Source organism: Felis catus, chromosome D2 (assembly GCF_018350175.1).
Source record: "Felis catus isolate Fca126 chromosome D2, F.catus_Fca126_mat1.0, whole genome shotgun sequence".
Taxonomy (NCBI): Eukaryota; Metazoa; Chordata; class Mammalia; order Carnivora; family Felidae; genus Felis; species Felis catus.
In genome coordinates, this window is record NC_058378.1 from 78,379,507 (window position 1) to 78,399,526 (window position 20,020).

The following is a 20,020-nucleotide window of genomic DNA, read 5'->3' on the forward strand; positions in this document are numbered from 1 at the left end:
GAGCAATCAGGTCATCTCTTCTTCAGGTCCCAGCACCAGGTAGGATCTTGCTGGGGCCTTGGACGAACACCACAGCTCCTTGAAACAATGTGAAAATCATAGGTTTAAAGCCATAATCTTACTTAATGGGTAAACATCAGAAGCATTTTCACTAGAGTAGAAAACAAGGCAAGATGGCCTTTGGGACCCCTGTCATTTAACACTGTGTAAGAGATACTAGCCAATGCAATTAGACAAGAGAAATCAGTTAGAAGCATAAGGATTAGAAAAGTTATTTTTACATCTGTCCCCTGGAGCCCTGCATAGGTCACGTGTGGGATGGTCAGAATCAAGGTCAGTAGGTTAATGAAGAGAGATTTCTTCCAAAATAGTCTTTTAGAATGAAAGAGCTTGAGGCTAGACAGGTTTGTTCCCTTTTCTAAAGTCACATAGCAAGATGAAATCCAGGTCAGAAATAATGTTTCCTTAGCAGGTTCTATTTTACTTCCAGTTATTGATTCTCCTCAGAAGGGACCTAATTTTACATTTTATGTTTTTCCCCCCTCCTTCTATAATCTATCTATGCAGATAGCACTACAGAGGATACTGGGACTACTGGTGCAATAGGTAATGATTAATTTCATTTGGCTCCTTTTTGGTGGGTAATGATGCCAAATATATACATGGGTGTCACTCTTATTCAGGAAGAATTCTAGGAACTGGGGTGAGAAAGAGTGTTTTATGCATATAACACAAAGGAAGGTCCCTTGTGACCCAGGGCCCAGCTTGAGTTGGAGCTTCCTTCATTGTCCATCCCTAGTGGGTGGGGAGGAATCAGTTGAAATATGGGATCTCTAGGAGCCTGGGTGCCTTGGGTCAGAGACCAGTGGAATCAGTCTCTAGACTACAGAGTTACCTGTTTCATCCCACAAATACGCACTGGTCACAGCCATTCTAGCCCCAAAGACTTGACTATGGAGCCAGAAGGAGCATGTGAAAAATGTTTTCTAAGCCAACCTTAGAGCCCAAGATATGTATGAGAACTCACAAGACATCCTGGTGTCATTAGAGAAGAATTCTCTTCAGCATGGGACAGTCATGGGTCGAGCTGTGTCCCTGTTCTGCTCAGACAAAAAACTTGTGGATAGTCTTTAAGCCCTCTCAAGGCTACAAACTAAGGTGCATTTACTTCCCCTTGAAGTTCTAGTGGCTTAGATTGGGGAGAGAAGTCACTGTCCTTTTAACCTTGAAGAATTCTAACTCATGATACTTTAAGAGTCCAGCCTAGTTAAAACTGTCAGTGACCTTCACCTACTGTGAAGCACTATGAATATGATAGAGTCCTAAGACTTTGTCATTTGTGGCAACATGTAAGAGAAATGTTATGCCTTCATTTAGGGACTGAATTTGGTTTGGTCCTGAGGCTGGTGAGTAGAGGTGACCGGTGTCAGGGCCACGTGGAGGTCCTGTACTGAGGCTCTTGGGGCACTGTGTGTGATGATGACTGGGACACCAATGATGCCAATATGGTCTGTAGGCAGCTGGGCTGTGGCTGGGCCATGTCAGCCCCAGGAAATTCCCAGTTTGGTCAAGGCTCAAGGCCAATTGTCTTGGACAATGTGCACTGCTCAAGGCATGAGTCCTACCCGTGGAGCTGCCCCCACAATGGCTGAACTCACACAACTGTGGCCATGGGGAGGATGCCAGTGTCATCTGTTCAGGTGGGAAACAAATATTCCTGGCTCTCTCTTGAAGTGGTCTTTGGTGGGAACAAACATACTGCATACTACAAGGCCCACATCCAACCCTCTCTGAGATATCCTGTGCCTCCTAAGGCTTCCTGGAGATAGCAGGCAACTGATGTACAATAAGAAAGAAAGGGTAGAGTATGTTCTCCTCCCCTATTAGGACAACAGAGAAGGACCAATATGACTTTGCAGCAACAATGCCATTGTGGGTGAAAGGAACCATCCACTATTCAGTGGACAGAAAAATTGAGCCATTATTCCTTCTCAGTGGAATTATTACTCAGTACACCACCAATTTCCCAGGACGATCTTTCTCAAGGCACACATCTTGTGTGTGGTTGGAAAACGAACCACCTTCACCCCTTTGTGGTCAAATTATGTTGGGTCATCAGTGAGGCAAACTCAGAGAACAGGATTGCGGTCCAAACTGTGCATTTGGGCAGGTAGTGAATAGCAGTTGGGAGTGGGGAAGGTGCAGGGAATGGCCGCTCAGTAGTACATAGAATGCTGAAGAACCACATATGACTAAGGGACCTGAGCTTCACCCCTGCAGAAAGCCCAAGAGGCCTTGTAAAGATTGCGAGCATTGCACCTGGGCTGGTGGAATTGGAGTCTTCCTAGAATAACTGCCCAGACTCATTCTTGCTGTTCCCATGCTGAATGAACACAATGATTTGGCAGCCTGTTGCAGGCAGGGTGGTGGCATTCTGCTTGCTGGAAAGTCAGCCCTCAGACCTAGCAAGGCAGGCAATGGCAGTGGGACATAGGGTGGGGCTCCCAGAGGATGGAGAGATTCATGGAGGGCCCTGGCTCTGTCTAACTGAGGGCACGTGAAGTCATCAGCTCTGTATGCATAGTCTCATAATCTTCCAGCTTGATCCAGTTGGGGCATCGGTCACTTTGTGTCTAACCTCAAGTTTCTTTCTCACAGCTACTCACACCCAGTCCACAAGCCAGCCAGGTGAGTCCTTATGACCGTACTTGGAATGTTCCTTTTCTTCATCCCCCCCCCCCCCCCAATGCCTCTTCTACCCATTCTGGGAGAACCACTGTTCTTCAGAGAACCTATGTACACGCTTTGTCCCCCACCCCCATCATAGAGTCCCCAACAGGTGGTTCTTAACCAGACCTGGGATTCTAAAGTCCCATCTGTCTATCAATCCATGATGTTTCATCCAGTCCTTTCAGGCTGTCCCAGGAGACAGCGGCCTGCAGGTTCAGGGAACTGGCCCTGCGTTACATGAATTTCAGCTGTAAGGCAATCTTGGCTGATATGATGAGTGGGAGAGTGGACACGGATGACAATTAACCTCCTCTGAAGGGACAGCAGGCTGGATTCTCTTCATCACTCACTGCTTTCAGCAACCTCAGATTCATCAGGGTCACATGTATATCCAAAGTGGCAGGGACAGTGCCCAGGGGATAGGAGTGTAATAACTGATGGCAAGTTTCGGGTACCAAGATACCTGACTGGTTTCAAGTCAACCCACCATGCTCCTGACTCTTTTTGCCCAAGCTTCAGAGTGTGGGAAACTGCTCAGACTACATGCCTCAGAGCAGGGAGGTGGCAAAGGCTTTGTAAGGGAGAAAAGAACATGCTAGGCTTAGAGACTGATGTGGACAGACCAGGTTGTGCTCTTGCATGGCCTTGATCCCAAGAGAGCTGGCTGAGCAGGAGGCTTGTGTATCACAAATAGAAGCAAGGTGGCAGGCTGCAATGTGCATTGTCAGCTGCCTCAAAAACTATTTTAAAAGACTGCTTTCCATGATGTCTAACTCTGGCCTTTCCCTTTGTCATCACTTCCAGGCACCTGGCTCCCCACCTCCACACCTGTAACACCAAATATAGGTAAATGATCCCCTTGACTCATTCTTCTTCTAGATAAAGTTTGGGTTTGGAAGTGACAGGAGAAGTCGCAGGGTGTGCCCTTCATTATTTTTGTCCCTGTGTGTGTTTGGTGGTAGAAAGAGGTGTCTCTCACACCCTAGGTCTGATCTTAGGGGGCTGGCCACCTGAATCAGGGGAATCATGGGATGCAGTTCAGTGAAGAGTCTCCAGTAGGGAGTTAATGTAATACTTAGAGCCCTCACAAGTCCTGCTGTGACCTTGCTCGTGGCTCCCACACTATGGAGTGGGGCCTCAGGAAGAGGGGGCAACATGACGGTACTGCTCCTTTTGTGCCAAGTTGCCATCAAGTCCTGGGGCTTTTTCCAGAAAACATCAGGGGTCCTCAGAAGCCAAAAAGCTGCCCAACAGAGCAGTGGTCTTGGCTTGCAACCAGTAGTTATGGGGCTCGATCCTGAGCAGGCCCAGTGGGGTTTGGGGTTATCTTCCTACTCACCTCGATTGAATCATAAGGTGCTTCCCTGCATCAGAATATCCTAAGGCCCAGGATGTATAGGATGTTTCCACTATTTCCCTGTGAGGAAGATTAAACTCTAGGCATGTTCAAAGGTGAATGATGCCCAGGGCACTTTGGCCATGAGCAAGCCCCTGAGTCTGGAATATGCCTTAAACCTATGACCAGAAGAGAGACATGGACAGTGGGTTTTGTTCTTTGTCTTGCTAGGGAGTGAGGCAGGTTTGGCCCTGAGGCTGGTGAATGGAGGTGACCGGTGTCAGGGCCGCGTGGAGGTCCTGTACCGAGGCTCCTGGGGCACCGTGTGTGATGATGATTGGGACACCAATGACGCCAACGTGGTGTGCAGGCAGCTGGGCTGTGGCTGGGCCGTGTCGGCCCCGGGAAGTGCCCGCTTTGGTCAGGGCTCAGGGCCCATTGTCCTGGACAACATGCGCTGCTCTGGGCATGAGTCCGACCTGTGGCGCTGCCCCCACAACGGCTGGAACTCGCACAACTGTGGCCATAGTGAGGACGCCAGTGTCATCTGCTCAGGTGAGCCTCTCATCATTCGGTGTTTGTCTTTTGGGGGTAGGGGTAGGGAAGAGAGACCTCACATTCTGATCAGCTCATTGGAAGCTACTTATACCATCCTTGTCTTCCTCAAGTCTCTTGAACTCTCCACTAGAATCAGTATTAGCTTTTTCCGGCTGCCAGGTGTGGAGATGGTAAATTAGGAGAAGAACCAAACTGCAAGTCTCCATGAAACAATTACGGGCCTCCTGCAACGCTGCATCAGGCAGCGAAAGATCCTCCTGCAAAATGGAGGGCTCTCATGGGGATCCCGGCTAGGATTACAGAGTTTGTATGTGTGTGCCTATGCTGGCCCTGGGCTTGGGGTCCTGAGTCCCTGACTGCATCTCCCACCCGAGAAATGTGATGCCTGGTCCGTGCACCGGATTGTGCTGCGAAGGACAGCCGCTTTTGCAATTCCTGCCAGGCAAACCTTGTCATGACTCCTGCTTAGGCCTGAAAGATCAGCCATTGCCTTTTGGTGGAAGCTGGGCTCCTTGCACTTGCCTCTGCAGCAGGCTGACAAAAGCTCTACAGAGATGATCTTTTTTGCTTCAATATGGTCATGACGTGTAGACATGAAGCTAATCACCTTACTATTGGATATAATATTTGTGGTCTTCCTGGTCTTTTTACAAGGAGCATCCTTCCAGGGTGTGGGTGGATTGTGCCCTGCTCTTCATGGCAGGGGACAAGCTTCAAAGGTTGTGACCTCCTCAGGTCCTCTACCTTTGTGTCCAGTCATATCAGTTCTGTGCACTGTGTCTCATGTACTTTTGTTTTCACAGCTGCCCAGTCTCAGCCGACGATCACACCAGGTGAGTTCTGCTGCCTCTTGTCTCCTGAGTATCTCAGTCAGGGTACTGCCTACCTGGGGATCCAGTCAGTAGTTTCAGTGGAGAACAGTGGACTGTTTCTGCCACTTGGGCCTTCCCTGACCATTCTCAATATGTGGACAATTCCAGTCGAGCCCACAACACACGGACTGTCCTTACTGGCTCAGTGAAATAAGAGTCCTCTGGGTTCACGGTCCTAAGACTTTAGGTGACAGACAAGGCTGTCTTGGGAACATTTCTGCTGGATTGCATTGTCTGGACCAAACGCTCCATGTGTTGGGAGAATAGAGATGTTTTCACGTCCTACTCCCCATGTGGAGCCTACGCGATGCGTTTTCCAACAACACGGTCATGAAAGCATGGCAGTTACCCTTGCACATGGCACCACCTTGTTGCCGTTGTGCTGGACATTTGATGGTGGGATTTTGGCTCTTGGCAGGCTCTTCGCAGAGACCCCTTTCTCCTCTATCCGGCAGAACTCCTCAGATATCACCACCACTGGCCCCACCTAATAGTCCCTTGAGCCAACCTCGATTGACTCCCCCTCCTTTCTAATTCTACTTTTTGTTTCTGTCTCTCTCTCTGTCTCTCCAGATTGGTGGTATACAAGTCCTTCGTACGGTAAGCATCCTTGATTTCCTGCCGAAATATTATCATCAACACCATAACCAACTGGCGAAGGGAAAAATTCCTAAATGTGGGTTCGGCTTCCGCCCTAACCACCGTAGTCAGTGTGGGGCGTTCTGTTTCCCCACAAGAATTATGATTTCCTGCCACGTACCGGTTGTGGGATCTACTAGTCAGGATGCTTTTGTTCGCAAGTGACCAGAACCCAGCTCCACCTGTCTTATGCTAGGAGAGAGTCAGTGTCTCCCATAATGAGGACATCAGTGGTGGGTGGGTCTAGCTTCAGGAACAACGGGATGTACAAGTCCCAGGACCGGCTGCTCACAGTGCTTGTCTTAGCACCATTTTCTCTGATGTGCTCGGGCTCACTATGGCCGTGCTTTGTGCACATGAGGGGCCGATGCCAGCGCCAGGTCCCCATGCCACCAGGAGAAGGACTCTGTTTGTCACCCATTCTCTGGCTGATATGTGCTGGGAGGCCTCTGATACCTGCTTGGGAAGAGATGAGTCACCGGAACCATGTGCATGGGCTCTGATTCCCGGGTCAGGGTCCCCATGGCCACCGTCCTATTCCTCAGGAGACAGGGACAAGATGTGCTACTAGGGCCTCCTTGACCCTCACGGACAGGGGTCTTGGCCACTTGACTTCATAGGACCGATGGTGTCTGTACCTACAACTCAAGGCAAGCGGTTTCTGACCGAAAGAGGCTCTTCCCTGTCAGAGCTTTGTTCCGTCCCAAGTGCTCTCTGCTGAATGCTGCCCACATTTGCCCAGTCCAGGCACAGAAGCTTGCCTCTCCCAGGGGTGTCAGGCCATGTCACGCTCTACTCTGGAGCTGTCCTCCGGTTTCGGGTCCAGTTCTGTGCTGACAGTGCAGTGTCCGTGGAGCAACTGAGAGGGCCTGGATTGCCCCCAGAGCCTGGGAGCTCGTCTTCCGTAGGGACCGTAGGGGTGTCTGCTCCTGCTTCTTTCAGTCCTACGGTAGGACGGGGATGATGGTCTGTGTGACTCAGGACTGTAGCCAATGGCCAAATAGTGCTTGCTTTCTGCTCTTTGGGTCTCCGGGCATAACCGCTACCCCCCAATTCTCCAGCCTAAGGTCTAGAGTCCGCAGTTTTTAGGATAGTCAGAGCGGTGCCACCGTCACAGTATCTACTTCCAGAATTGTTCATGCCCCTGATGAAGATTCCATGCCGTTACCATTCACACCCAATCCCATTTCTCTCTGGTCATCACCTGTCTGCCTTCTATCAATAAGGATTTATTTACTCTGGCATTTTCGTATGAATGGATTCGTGCTCACGTGGCCTTTTGTGGCTGGCTTCTTTCAATGGCAGACTCTCTCAAGGTTCACCGTGATGGCACACGTACACAGTGGCCCCATGAATCCCTAGCCTTTTTTGTTTTTTTAAACCATGCATCGGTTGAAGGCCATGTCGATTAATTTTATCGTTGACTCATTTGAATAGCCTTTCCATGACTGCTGTGTACAATTTTGATATTTGAACAGCTGTTTACAGATCGCCTGGGTATATACCTAGGGGTGGAATGTGTGGGTCAAGTGATGACGTTATGTTTCTTACTTGTGGAAGCACTGAACTGTTTGCCACAGTAGCCACGCCAACGTAGGGGGCCATTAGCAGTGTCTGGAAGTTGTGCTTTCTCTACATCCTCAACGACACGACTTCTTCTGTCACTTTCATTGTAGTCATCTCTCTGTGGATAGGATTTGCCTTTTCCTAACGGAAAACAGGGGAAGCGGTCGTCTTCTCATGGGTTTGTTGCATGTGTCCATCTTCTTTGGAGACCAGAGGTCTCATTGAACGCATGCCTGAAAGAATGCGAACCAGACAATGGTCACGCCCCAGCCCAGCTCACAGGGTGCAAAGGGCTGGGTCCAGGTGAGCCCGATCACTCATGAGGTGTGCTGTCGTGCTGAACCTGGCAAATGACCTTCCTGCCGGCAGACCTAAGGCTGCCGTGTTGTGTTTTTTTTTCTGCCACCCACAGGTCCGGGCTGCTGTAGGTGTGCACAGCTCAGAGTCAGTGATCGTTAGTCCTGCCCACTGGTAGCATATTCAGAGGGCTCACGGACTGTTTCAGATTGAGTACAAGCTCGGGGCTTAAGAGCGACACGAGTCAGTGGTCAGCATAAAGGAACCTTCACGAGAACCCTCAGGCCCAGTAGTAGGGCGCACGATATAGGACGGTCAGGGGAAGGTGGAGTCTGCAAGCACTAGGTCTGGGACGGTTTCTTGATGGTGGCTGGGTAGGAACTGTGGGCTTGATGTAGGCGCTTGGGTTGGTCATCGAGGTAGGGAGGCAGGCGGCTGGCTTTCACCCTTCGCCCCTGCTTCCCATGACCAGTCAGCAATCCCAATGCTGACATTGTGGGCCACCAAACTGTGCACATGCGTAAACCGCGTGACCCCCCAGGGTATCTGAATAGCCCCTCGATGAGGAATAATGGCGAGCAGGCTTCAGAGAGTCCTGTGCTGGGCAACCTTAACCTGCATGCAGAAGTCATGGTCCCTGAAGTAATTCTTGTCCACTGAGACCCTGGGGCTTTTCCTCCAGGGAGGAAGAGAAAGATAACTTTCCTGTCTCCTGCTAGGGAACGAGACAGGTTTGTCCCTGAGGCTGGTGAATGGAAGTGACCAGTGTCAGGGCCGCGTGGAGGTCCTGTACCGAGGCTCCTGGGGCACCGTGTGTGACGACAGCTGGGACACCAATGACGCCGACGTGGTGTGCAGGCAGCTGGGCTGTGGCCGGGCCGTGTCGGCCCCGGGAAGTGCCCGCTTTGGTGAGGGCTCAGGGCCCATTGTCCTGGACGACGTGCGCTGCTCCGGGCAAGAGTCCTACCTGTGGCGCTGCCCCCACAACGGCTGGAACTCGCACAACTGTCGCCATGGGGAGGACGCCAGTGTCATCTGCTCAGGTGAACTTCCAAACTCTCATGGCAAATACTGAGAACCGACACACTCCTTTCTCCAGGGTCCCCGCCCGATCTCTCCTGGATATCTGTGTCTCTAGGTCTCCTGGGCGCAGCTGTCCCCTGGAGTGCCACAGAGGTGGACCACAGGGGCGGCTGCCCTCTTTCTGTGGAGAGAAATTGCTTGGGATTATCAGTGACACTGTGGGTGACAAGGTGCATTCACCATTCGGTGGGCAGGCAAAATGACCCCCTGCTTGTCAGCTGGATCATCTGCTCAGTCCACACCTGATTTCCTAGGGCCCTTTTCTCAAGGTGCACCTTTTGGGAATGTGGTTGAAAGATGAGCCACCTTCACTCCTTCGTGGCCCTCTGCTTCTGGGTCCTGCATGAAGCCAACCTAGAGAGCAGGATTGCAGTCTAGATTGCGCATCGGGGGCGACAGTGATAGTAGTGGAGAAGGGGATCGATGTAGGGAATGGCTGGTGAGTGGTACATGGAACACTGATGAGCCACCCAGGACCCCGGGGCCTGGGCTTGGCCCCCTGCAGAAAGCCTGTGAAACCTTGTCGAGGCTGAGCGCGTGGCACCTGGGATGAGAGGCTGGGGATCTTCGTAGCATAACTGTCCAACCCATTCTAGCTGTTTCCACGTGGCGTGGATGCAGTGGTTCTGAGGGTGTTCGTGGGCCTGCTGGTGGCATTCCGTCTGCCGGAAAGCCAGTCCTCAGGCCCAGCAAAAGGCAGGCAATGGCAGTGGGACGTAGGGTGGGGCTCCCAGAGGACTGAGAGATTCATGGAGGGCCCTTGCTGTGTCTGCCCAAGGACACGTGGAGTCATCTGCTTGTGAGATTAGGCTGATTTCTTCAACCTTTGATCCAGTTGGAGCACCTGTGTGCTTTTGCGTCTGCCTTGAGGATTTTTTCTATCACAGCCGTTCACCCCAATCTACAGTTTGCCCGGGGGAGTCTCAGGTGACCCCACTGGGAATGTCTCTTTTCATGGTTCCCATCCTTCTTCTCAGCGCTCAGGGAGAAGCACCGCTCTTGGTCGAAATTATGGGTATCCCGTGTTTCTGCTTGTCGGTTAGTCACCACAGTGGCTCTTAAAGAGACCTGGAGCTCTCAGAGGCCCGTCTGGCCATCAGCCCAGGAGGTTTCATCTAGTTGTTTCAGGCTGTCCCAGGAGACAGCTGCGTGCAGGTTCAGGGACCTGGCCTCTGTGTTTGGATTTCAGCTGTAATGCAGTCTGGGCCGACACGTTGGCTGGAACAGTGGGCACGGATGACCACTGCCCTTCTCCTGAAGGGACCTCAGAGCATGCTGGATTCTCTCCATCGCTCGCTGTGTGGAACGCCCTCAGATTCATCTGTGTCCCGTGCATACATCCAAAGCAGATGAACAGCGCCCTGGGGGTGAAAGTGTAACAAGTGATGGTGTGTTACAGGCACTGGGATACCTGACTCATTTCAGGTTGACCCAGCACCACTCAGGCATGCATACCTCAGGGTGGGTAGGATGCAAGGGCCCTCTGAGGGAGACAATGACATGCCAGGTTTCGAGATGGGTGTGGACGGACCAGGTGGTCCTCCTGCAGAGCCTTCATCCCAACAGGGCTGGCCGAGCAACAGGCCTGTGCAGCAAGGTGACAATTGCAGGCGTCAGTGGTCAAGAGGCCCGCCACACACTCTTTTCGAAGACTCCCTCCCGAGATGTCTACCTCTCGCTCTTCCCTCTGTCACGACTTCTGGGTACCTGGCCCCCCTGTCTACCCACCTATAAGACCAACAAGGAGTAAATATTCGTACCCAAGCCCCTGGCTCACTCTCCTTCTACATAAAGGTTGGTTATGGAAGTCACAGGAGGAGACTCGGGGTGTGTCTTTGCTCTCTTTGCCCCTCTGTGTGTGTTTGTGTTTGGTAGCAGAAAGAGGTGACTCTCAGATCCCAGGTCAGACGCTATGCGGATAGCCCCCTGACTCCAGTGGGATCGATGTTCAGTGCTGACCATTCTGCAGGAGGTTAATGTAATGCTTGGAGGTCTGTCCAATCTCCTGAGACCTCTCTCGTGGCTCGCAGGCCGTGGAGCGTAGCCTTGGGAAGAAGGGGGCCCATGTGCTAGTATTCCACCTTTCTTGCCACGTTGCAAGCAGGTCGTGGGGCTCTGCCCGAACCCAGGCAGGACCCTACAGAAGCCAACAAGCTGCCCAACAGGGCAGTGGTCTCGGCCTGACAGCGATGGCTGGAAGATGCCCTCGTGAGCATGCCCAGCGTGGATGGGGGTTGTCTTCCTCCTCACATGCATTGCGTCATAGCGTCCTTTCCTGCATCGTGGCATCCTTTGGACAGGTCTGTCTAGGTGTCTCAGCTCTCAGGGTGCATGGGCTGAAGATTAAGCTCTTGGCATGTTCGAAAGGGAACGATGCCCGGGGAAGACTGGCCGTGAGCAAGCTTTTGAGTGTGGACCAAGCCTTAAGCCTTTGGCCAGAAGATAGACATGGACAGTGGGTTTTGTTCTTTGTCTTGCTAGGGAACGAGGCAGGTTTGTCCCTGAGGCTGGTGAATGGAGGTGACCGGTGTCAGGGCCGCGTGGAAGTCCTGTACCAAGGCTCCTGGGGCACCGTGTGTGACGACGACTGGGACATCAATGACGCCAACGTGGTGTGCAGGCAGCTGGGCTGTGGCTGGGCCGTGTCGGCCCCGGGAAGTGCCCGCTTTGGTCAGGGCTCAGGGCCCATTGTCCTGGACAACGTGCGCTGCTCCGGGCAAGAGTCCTACCTGTGGCGCTGCCCCCACAACGGCTGGAACTCGCACAACTGTGCCCATGGTGAGGACGCCAGTGTCATCTGTTCAGGTGAGCCTCTCGTCGTTGGGAGTTTCTCTTGCTGTCGGGTAGGGAAGAGAGACGTCCTGTTCGGATCAGATCGTTGGAAGCTCTTTATACCATCCTTGTCTTCCTCACGTCTCCTCTACTCTCCCCCAGTGTCAGTGTCAGTTTTTGTCAGGCTGCCAGGTGTGGAGATGGCAAAGTAGGACACGTGCCAAACTGCCAGTCCCCGCGAAGCCGTTACTGGCCCTCCTGCAACATTGCAGGTGGCGGCGAGTGATCAGCCTGCTGAACGGGGGTCTCTCGCGGGGAGCCCGGGACCAACCTGTATGTGTGTGGCTACGGCCGCCGCGGGTTTGGGGTCCTGAGCCCCTGACTGCATGTCCCCCGCCGGAGGGGTGATGCCCGGTCCGTGCAGCGGGTCTGTGGTGCGATGGGCCAGCTGCTTCTGCAATGACTGCCAGACAAACCTTGTCATGAGCCGTGCCTAGGCCTGAAAGTTCAGCCGTGGCATGTTGGCGGGGGCTGGACGCCTCGGTGTTGCTGCCGTGGTGAGCGGCTGAAAGCTCAAGGCACACGTTGGGTTTGTGTCAACTCGCTCACCGCTCGTAGCCATGGAGCCAATCACCTTGACATGGGAAATCATGTTCTTGGTGTGCCTGGCCCTTTGAAGAGGGTCGTCCTTCCAGGGTGTGGATGTCACGGGCCCTACCCTCCGTGGCTGGGGACCAGCATCGATGGCATCTGACCCGCTCAGACCCTTCCCCCTTGCGTCCGGTTAGGGCAGCTCTGTGCGGTGTCTCACGTGCTCTTGTCTCTTCACAGCTGCCCAGTCCCAGCCCACGACCACACCAGGTGAGTTCTGCTGCCTCTTGACTCCTGAGCATCTGTCTCCTCTTGTAAGCCAGCCCTGGCCCCAAACTTTACTTCGAAGGGGGACTCTGGAGCTTTTGTCTCTCCTGGCCCTTCCCTGGTCCCTCTCAGTTATGTAGACACTTCCAGTTGAGCTGACAACACACGGACTGTCCTTACTGGCTCAGTGAAATAAGAGTCCTCTGGGTACACAGTCCTCACTAAGACTTTAGGTGACAGGCAGGCTGTCTCGGGAACATTTCTGCTGGATTGCATTGTCTGGACCAAACGCTCCATGTGTTGGGAGAATAGAGATGTTTTCACGTCCTACTCCCCACGTGGAGCCTACGCGATGCATTTCCCAACAACAGTGTCATGATAGCACGGCAGTTACCACTGTACCTGGCACCACCTCGTTGCCGTTGTGGTGGACATTCGACTGTGGGATTTTGCCTCTTGGCAGGCTCTTCGCAGAGACCCCTTTCTCCTCTATCCGGCAGAACTCCTCAGATATCACCACCACTGGCCCCACCTGATAGTCCCTTGAGCCAACCTTGATTGACTCCCCCTCCTTTCTAATTCTACGTTTTGTTTCTGTCTCTCTCTCTCTGTCTCTCCAGATTGGTGGTATACAAGTCCTTCGTACGGTAAGCATCCTTGATTTCCTGCCGAAATATTATCATCAACACCATAACCAACTGGCGAAGGGAAAAATTCCTAAATGTGGGTTCGGCTTCCGCCCTAACCACCGTAGTCAGTGTGGGGCGTTCTGTTTCCCCACAAGAATTATGATTTCCTGCCACGTACCGGTTGTGGGATCTACTAGTCAGGATGCTTTTGTTCGCAAGTGACCGGAACCCAGCTCCACCTGTCTTATGCTAGGAGAGAGTCAGTGTCTCCCATAATGAGGACATCAGTGGTGGGTGGGTCTAGCTTCAGGAACAACGGGATGTACAAGTCCCAGGACCGGCTGCTCACAGTGTTTGTCTTAGCACCATTTTCTCTGATGTGCTCGGGCTCACTATGGCCGTGCTTTGTGCACATGAGGGGCCGATGCCAGCGCCAGGTCCCCATGCCACCAGGAGAAGGACTCTGTTTGTCACCCATTCTCTGGCTGACATGTGCTGGGAGGCCTCTGATACCTGCTTGGGAAGAGATGAGTCACCGGAACCATGTGCATGGGCTCTGATTCCCGGGTCAGGGTCCCCATGGCCACCGTCCTATTCCTCAGGAGACAGGGACAAGATGTGCTACTAGGGCCTCCTTGACCCTCACGGACAGGGGTCTTGGCCACTTGACTTCATAGGACCGATGGTGTCTGTACCTACAACTCAAGGCAAGCGGTTTCTGACCGAAAGAGGCTCTTCCCTGTCAGAGCTTTGTTCCGTCCCAAGTGCTCTCTGCTGAATGCTGCCCACATTTGCCCAGTCCAGGCACAGAAGCTTGCCTCTCCCAGGGGTGTCAGGCCATGTCACGCTCTACTCTGGAGCTGTCCTCCGGTTTCGGGTCCAGTTCTGTGCTGACAGTGCAGTGTCCGTGGAGCAACTGAGAGGGCCTGGATTGCCCCCAGAGCCTGGGAGCTCGTCTTCCGTAGGGACCGTAGGGGTGTCTGCTCCTGCTTCTTTCAGTCCTACGGTAGGACGGGGATGATGGTCTGTGTGACTCAGGACTGTAGCCAATGGCCAAATAGTGCTTGCTTTCTGCTCTTTGGGTCTCCGGGCATAACCGCTACCCCCCAATTCTCCAGCCTAAGGTCTAGAGTCCGCAGTTTTTAGGATAGTCAGAGCGGTGCCACCGTCACAGTATCTACTTCCAGAATTGTTCATGCCCCTGATGAAGATTCCATGCCGTTACCATTCACACCCAATCCCATTTCTCTCTGGTCATCACCTGTCTGCCTTCTATCAATAAGGATTTATTTACTCTGGCATTTTCGTATGAATGGATTCGTGCTCACGTGGCCTTTTGTGGCTGGCTTCTTTCAATGGCAGACTCTCTCAAGGTTCACCGTGATGGCACACGTACACAGTGGCCCCATGAATCCCTAGCCTTTTTTGTTTTTTTAAACCATGCATCGGTTGAAGGCCATGTCGATTAATTTTATCGTTGACTCATTTGAATAGCCTTTCCATGACTGCTGTGTACAATTTTGATATTTGAACAGCTGTTTACAGATCGCCTGGGTATATACCTAGGGGTGGAATGTGTGGGTCAAGTGATGACGTTATGTTTCTTCCTTGTGGAAGCACTGAACTGTTTGCCACAGTAGCCACGCCAACGTAGGGGGCCATTAGCAGTGTCTGGAAGTTGTGCTTTCTCTACATCCTCAACGCCACGACTTCTTCTGTCACTTTCATTGTAGTCATCTCTCTGTGGATAGGATTTGCCTTTTCCTAACGGAAAACAGGGGAAGCGGTCGTCTTCTCATGGGTTTGTTGCATGTGTCCATCTTCTTTGGAGACCAGAGGTCTCATTGAACGCATGCCTGAAAGAATGCGAACCAGACAATGGTCACGCCCCAGCCCAGCTCACAGGGTGCAAAGGGCTGGGTCCAGGTGAGCCCGATCACTCATGAGGTGTGCTGTCGTGCTGAACCTGGCAAATGACCTTCCTGCCGGCAGACCTAAGGCTGCCGTGTTGTGTTTCTTTTCTGCCACCCACAGGTCCGGGCTGCTGTAGGTGTGCACAGCTCAGAGTCAGTGATCGTTAGTCCTGCCCACTGGTAGCATATTCAGAGGGCTCACGGACTGTTTCAGATTGAGTACAAGCTCGGGGCTTAAGAGCGACACGAGTCAGTGGTCAGCATAAAGGAACCTTCACGAGAACCCTCAGGCCCAGTAGTAGGGCGCACGATATAGGACGGTCAGGGGAAGGTGGAGTCTGCAAGCACTAGGTCTGGGACGGTTTCTTGATGGTGGCTGGGTAGGAACTGTGGGCTTGATGTAGGCGCTTGGGTTGGTCATCGAGGTAGGGAGGCAGGCGGCTGGCTTTCACCCTTCGCCCCTGCTTCCCATGACCAGTCAGCAATCCCAATGCTGACATCGTGGGCCACCAAACTGTGCACATGCGTAAACCGCGTGACCCTCCAGGGTATCTGAATAGCCCCTCGATGAGGAATAATGGCGAGCAGGCTTCAGAGAGTCCTGTGCTGGGCAACCTTAACCTGCATGCAGAAGTCATGGTCCCTGAAGTAATTCTTGTCCACTGAGACCCTGGGGCTTTTCCTCCAGGGAGGAAGAGAAAGATAACTTTCCTGTCTCCTGCTAGGGAACGAGACAGGTTTGTCCCTGAGGCTGGTGAATGGAAGTGACCAGTGTCAGGGCCGCGTGGAGGTCCTGTACCGAGGCTCCTGGGGCACCGTGTGTGACGACAGCTGGGACACCAATGACGCCGACGTGGTGTGCAGGCAGCTGGGCTGTGGCCGGGCCGTGTCGGCCCCGGGAAGTGCCCGCTTTGGTGAGGGCTCAGGGCCCATTGTCCTGGACGACGTGCGCTGCTCCGGGCAAGAGTCCTACCTGTGGCGCTGCCCCCACAACGGCTGGAACTCGCACAACTGTCGCCATGGGGAGGACGCCAGTGTCATCTGCTCAGGTGAACTTCCAAACTCTCATGGCAAATACTGAGAACCGACACACTCCTTTCTCCAGGGTCCCCGCCCGATCTCTCCTGGATATCTGTGTCTCTAGGTCTCCTGGGCGCAGCTGTCCCCTGGAGTGCCACAGAGGTGGACCACAGGGGCGGCTGCCCTCTTTCTGTGGACAGAAATTGCTTGGGATTATCAGTGACACTGTGGGTGACAAGGTGCATTCACCATTCGGTGGGCAGGCAAAATGACCCCCTGCTTGTCAGCTGGATCATCTGCTCAGTCCACACCTGATTTCCTAGGGCCCTTTTCTCAAGGTGCACCTTTTGGGAATGTGGTTGAAAGATGAGCCACCTTCACTCCTTCGTGGCCCTCTGCTTCTGGGTCCTGCATGAAGCCAACCTAGAGAGCAGGATTGCAGTCTAGATTGCGCATCGGGGGCGACAGTGATAGTAGTGGAGAAGGGGATCGATGTAGGGAATGGCTGGTGAGTGGTACATGGAACACTGATGAGCCACCCAGGACCCCGGGGCCTGGGCTTGGCCCCCTGCAGAAAGCCTGTGAAACCTTGTCGAGGCTGAGCGCGTGGCACCTGGGATGAGAGGCTGGGGATCTTCGTAGCATAACTGTCCAACCCATTCTAGCTGTTTCCACGTGGCGTGGATGCAGTGGTTCTGAGGGTGTTCGTGGGCCTGCTGGTGGCATTCCGTCTGCCGGAAAGCCAGTCCTCAGGCCCAGCAAAAGGCAGGCAATGGCAGTGGGACGTAGGGTGGGGCTCCCAGAGGACTGAGAGATTCATGGAGGGCCCTTGCTGTGTCTGCCCAAGGACACGTGGAGTCATCTGCTTGTGAGATTAGGCTGATTTCTTCAACCTTTGATCCAGTTGGAGCACCTGTGTGCTTTTGCGTCTGCCTTGAGGATTTTTTCTATCACAGCCGTTCACCCCAATCTACAGTTTGCCCGGGGGAGTCTCAGGTGACCCCACTGGGAATGTCTCTTTTCATGGTTCCCATCCTTCTTCTCAGCGCTCAGGGAGAAGCACCGCTCTTGGTCGAAATTATGGGTATCCCGTGTTTCTGCTTGTCGGTTAGTCACCACAGTGGCTCTTAAAGAGACCTGGAGCTCTCAGAGGCCCGTCTGGCCATCAGCCCAGGAGGTTTCATCTAGTTGTTTCAGGCTGTCCCAGGAGACAGCTGCGTGCAGGTTCAGGGACCTGGCCTCTGTGTTTGGATTTCAGCTGTAATGCAGTCTGGGCCGACACGTTGGCTGGAACAGTGGGCACGGATGACCACTGCCCTTCTCCTGAAGGGACCTCAGAGCATGCTGGATTCTCTCCATCGCTCGCTGTGTGGAACGCCCTCAGATTCATCTGTGTCCCGTGCATACATCCAAAGCAGATGAACAGCGCCCTGGGGGTGAAAGTGTAACAAGTGATGGTGTGTTACAGGCACTGGGATACCTGACTCATTTCAGGTTGACCCAGCACCACTCAGGCATGCATACCTCAGGGTGGGTAGGATGCAAGGGCCCTCTGAGGGAGACAATGACACGCCAGGTTTCGAGATGGGTGTGGACGGACCAGGTGGTCCTCCTGCAGAGCCTTCATCCCAACAGGGCTGGCCGAGCAACAGGCCTGTGCAGCAAGGTGACAATTGCAGGCGTCAGTGGTCAAGAGGCCCGCCACACACTCTTTTCGAAGACTCCCTCCCGAGATGTCTACCTCTCGCTCTTCCCTCTGTCACGACTTCTGGGTACCTGGCCCCCCTGTCTACCCACCTATAAGACCAACAAGGAGTAAATATTCGTACCCAAGCCCCTGGCTCACTCTCCTTCTACATAAAGGTTGGTTATGGAAGTCACAGGAGGAGACTCGGGGTGTGTCTTTGCTCTCTTTGCCCCTCTGTGTGTGTTTGTGTTTGGTAGCAGAAAGAGGTGACTCTCAGATCCCAGGTCAGACGCTATGCGGATAGCCCCCTGACTCCAGTGGGATCGATGTTCAGTGCTGACCATTCTGCAGGAGGTTAATGTAATGCTTGGAGGTCTGTCCAATCTCCTGAGACCTCTCTCGTGGCTCGCAGGCCGTGGAGCGTAGCCTTGGGAAGAAGGGGGCCCATGTGCTAGTATTCCACCTTTCTTGCCACGTTGCAAGCAGGTCGTGGGGCTCTGCCCGAACCCAGGCAGGACCCTACAGAAGCCAACAAGCTGCCCAACAGGGCAGTGGTCTCGGCCTGACAGCGATGGCTGGAAGATGCCCTCGTGAGCATGCCCAGCGTGGATGGGGGTTGTCTTCCTCCTCACATGCATTGCGTCATAGCGTCCTTTCCTGCATCGTGGCATCCTTTGGACAGGTCTGTCTAGGTGTCTCAGCTCTCAGGGTGCATGGGCTGAAGATTAAGCTCTTGGCATGTTCGAAAGGGAACGATGCCCGGGGAAGACTGGCCGTGAGCAAGCTTTTGAGTGTGGACCAAGCCTTAAGCCTTTGGCCAGAAGATAGACATGGACAGTGGGTTTTGTTCTTTGTCTTGCTAGGGAACGAGGCAGGTTTGTCCCTGAGGCTGGTGAATGGAGGTGACCGGTGTCAGGGCCGCGTGGAAGTCCTGTACCAAGGCTCCTGGGGCACCGTGTGTGACGACGACTGGGACATCAATGACGCCAACGTGGTGTGCAGGCAGCTGGGCTGTGGCTGGGCCGTGTCGGCCCCGGGAAGTGCCCGCTTTGGTCAGGGCTCGGGGCCCATTGTCCTGGACAACGTGCGCTGCTCCGGGCAAGAGTCCTACCTGTGGCGCTGCCCCCACAACGGCTGGAACTCGCACAACTGTGCCCATGGTGAGGACGCCAGTGTCATCTGTTCAGGTGAGCCTCTCGTCGTTGGGAGTTTCTCTTGCTGTCGGGTAGGGAAGAGAGACGTCCTGTTCGGATCAGATCGTTGGAAGCTCTTTATACCATCCTTGTCTTCCTCACGTCTCCTCTACTCTCCCCCAGTGTCAGTGTCAGTTTTTGTCAGGCTGCCAGGTGTGGAGATGGCAAAGTAGGACACGTGCCAAACTGCCAGTCCCCGCGAAGCCGTTACTGGCCCTCCTGCAACATTGCAGGTGGCGGCGAGTGATCAGCCTGCTGAACGGGGGTCTCTCGCGGGGAGCCCGGGACCAACCTGTATGTGTGTGGCTACGGCCGCCGCGGGTTTGGGGTCCTGAGCCCCTGACTGCATGTCCCCCGCTGGAGGGGTGATGCCCGGTCCGTGCGGCGGGTCTGTGGTGCGATGGGCCAGCTGCTTCTGCAATGACTGCCAGACAAACCTTGTCATGAGCCGTGCCTAGGCCTGAAAGTTCAGCCGTGGCATGTTGGCGGGGGCTGGACGCCTCGGTGTTGCTGCCGTGGTGAGCGGCTGAAAGCTCAAGGCACACGTTGGGTTTGTGTCAACTCGCTCACCGCTCGTAGCCATGGAGCCAATCACCTTGACATGGGAAATCATGTTCTTGGTGTGCCTGGCCCTTTGAAGAGGGTCGTCCTTCCAGGGTGTGGATGTCACGGGCCCTACCCTCCGTGGCTGGGGACCAGCATCGATGGCATCTGACCCGCTCAGACCCTTCCCCCTTGCGTCCGGTTGGGGCAGCTCTGTGCGGTGTCTCACGTGCTCTTGTCTCTTCACAGCTGCCCAGTCCCAGCCCACGACCACACCAGGTGAGTTCTGCTGCCTCTTGACTCCTGAGCATCTGTCTCCTCTTG

General features: G+C 53.8%; 1 protein-coding gene across 1 annotated transcript in view; it reads left to right on the plus strand.

Moving 5' to 3' along the window:
• DMBT1 (deleted in malignant brain tumors 1) overlaps positions 1–20,020 on the plus strand; it is a 93,250-nt gene that overhangs the window by 20,882 nt on the left and 52,348 nt on the right. Inside the window, exons 7-19 of the mRNA XM_045040780.1 lie at positions 568–606; positions 2,659–2,688; positions 3,535–3,576; positions 4,298–4,621; positions 5,428–5,457; positions 6,070–6,096; positions 8,718–9,041; positions 11,563–11,886; positions 12,685–12,714; positions 13,332–13,358; positions 15,979–16,302; positions 18,824–19,147; positions 19,946–19,975. Of these exons, the coding sequence (XP_044896715.1) occupies positions 568–606; positions 2,659–2,688; positions 3,535–3,576; positions 4,298–4,621; positions 5,428–5,457; positions 6,070–6,096; positions 8,718–9,041; positions 11,563–11,886; positions 12,685–12,714; positions 13,332–13,358; positions 15,979–16,302; positions 18,824–19,147; positions 19,946–19,975 (1,875 nt within the window). The remainder of the gene's footprint in view (positions 1–567; positions 607–2,658; positions 2,689–3,534; positions 3,577–4,297; positions 4,622–5,427; positions 5,458–6,069; positions 6,097–8,717; positions 9,042–11,562; positions 11,887–12,684; positions 12,715–13,331; positions 13,359–15,978; positions 16,303–18,823; positions 19,148–19,945; positions 19,976–20,020) is intronic.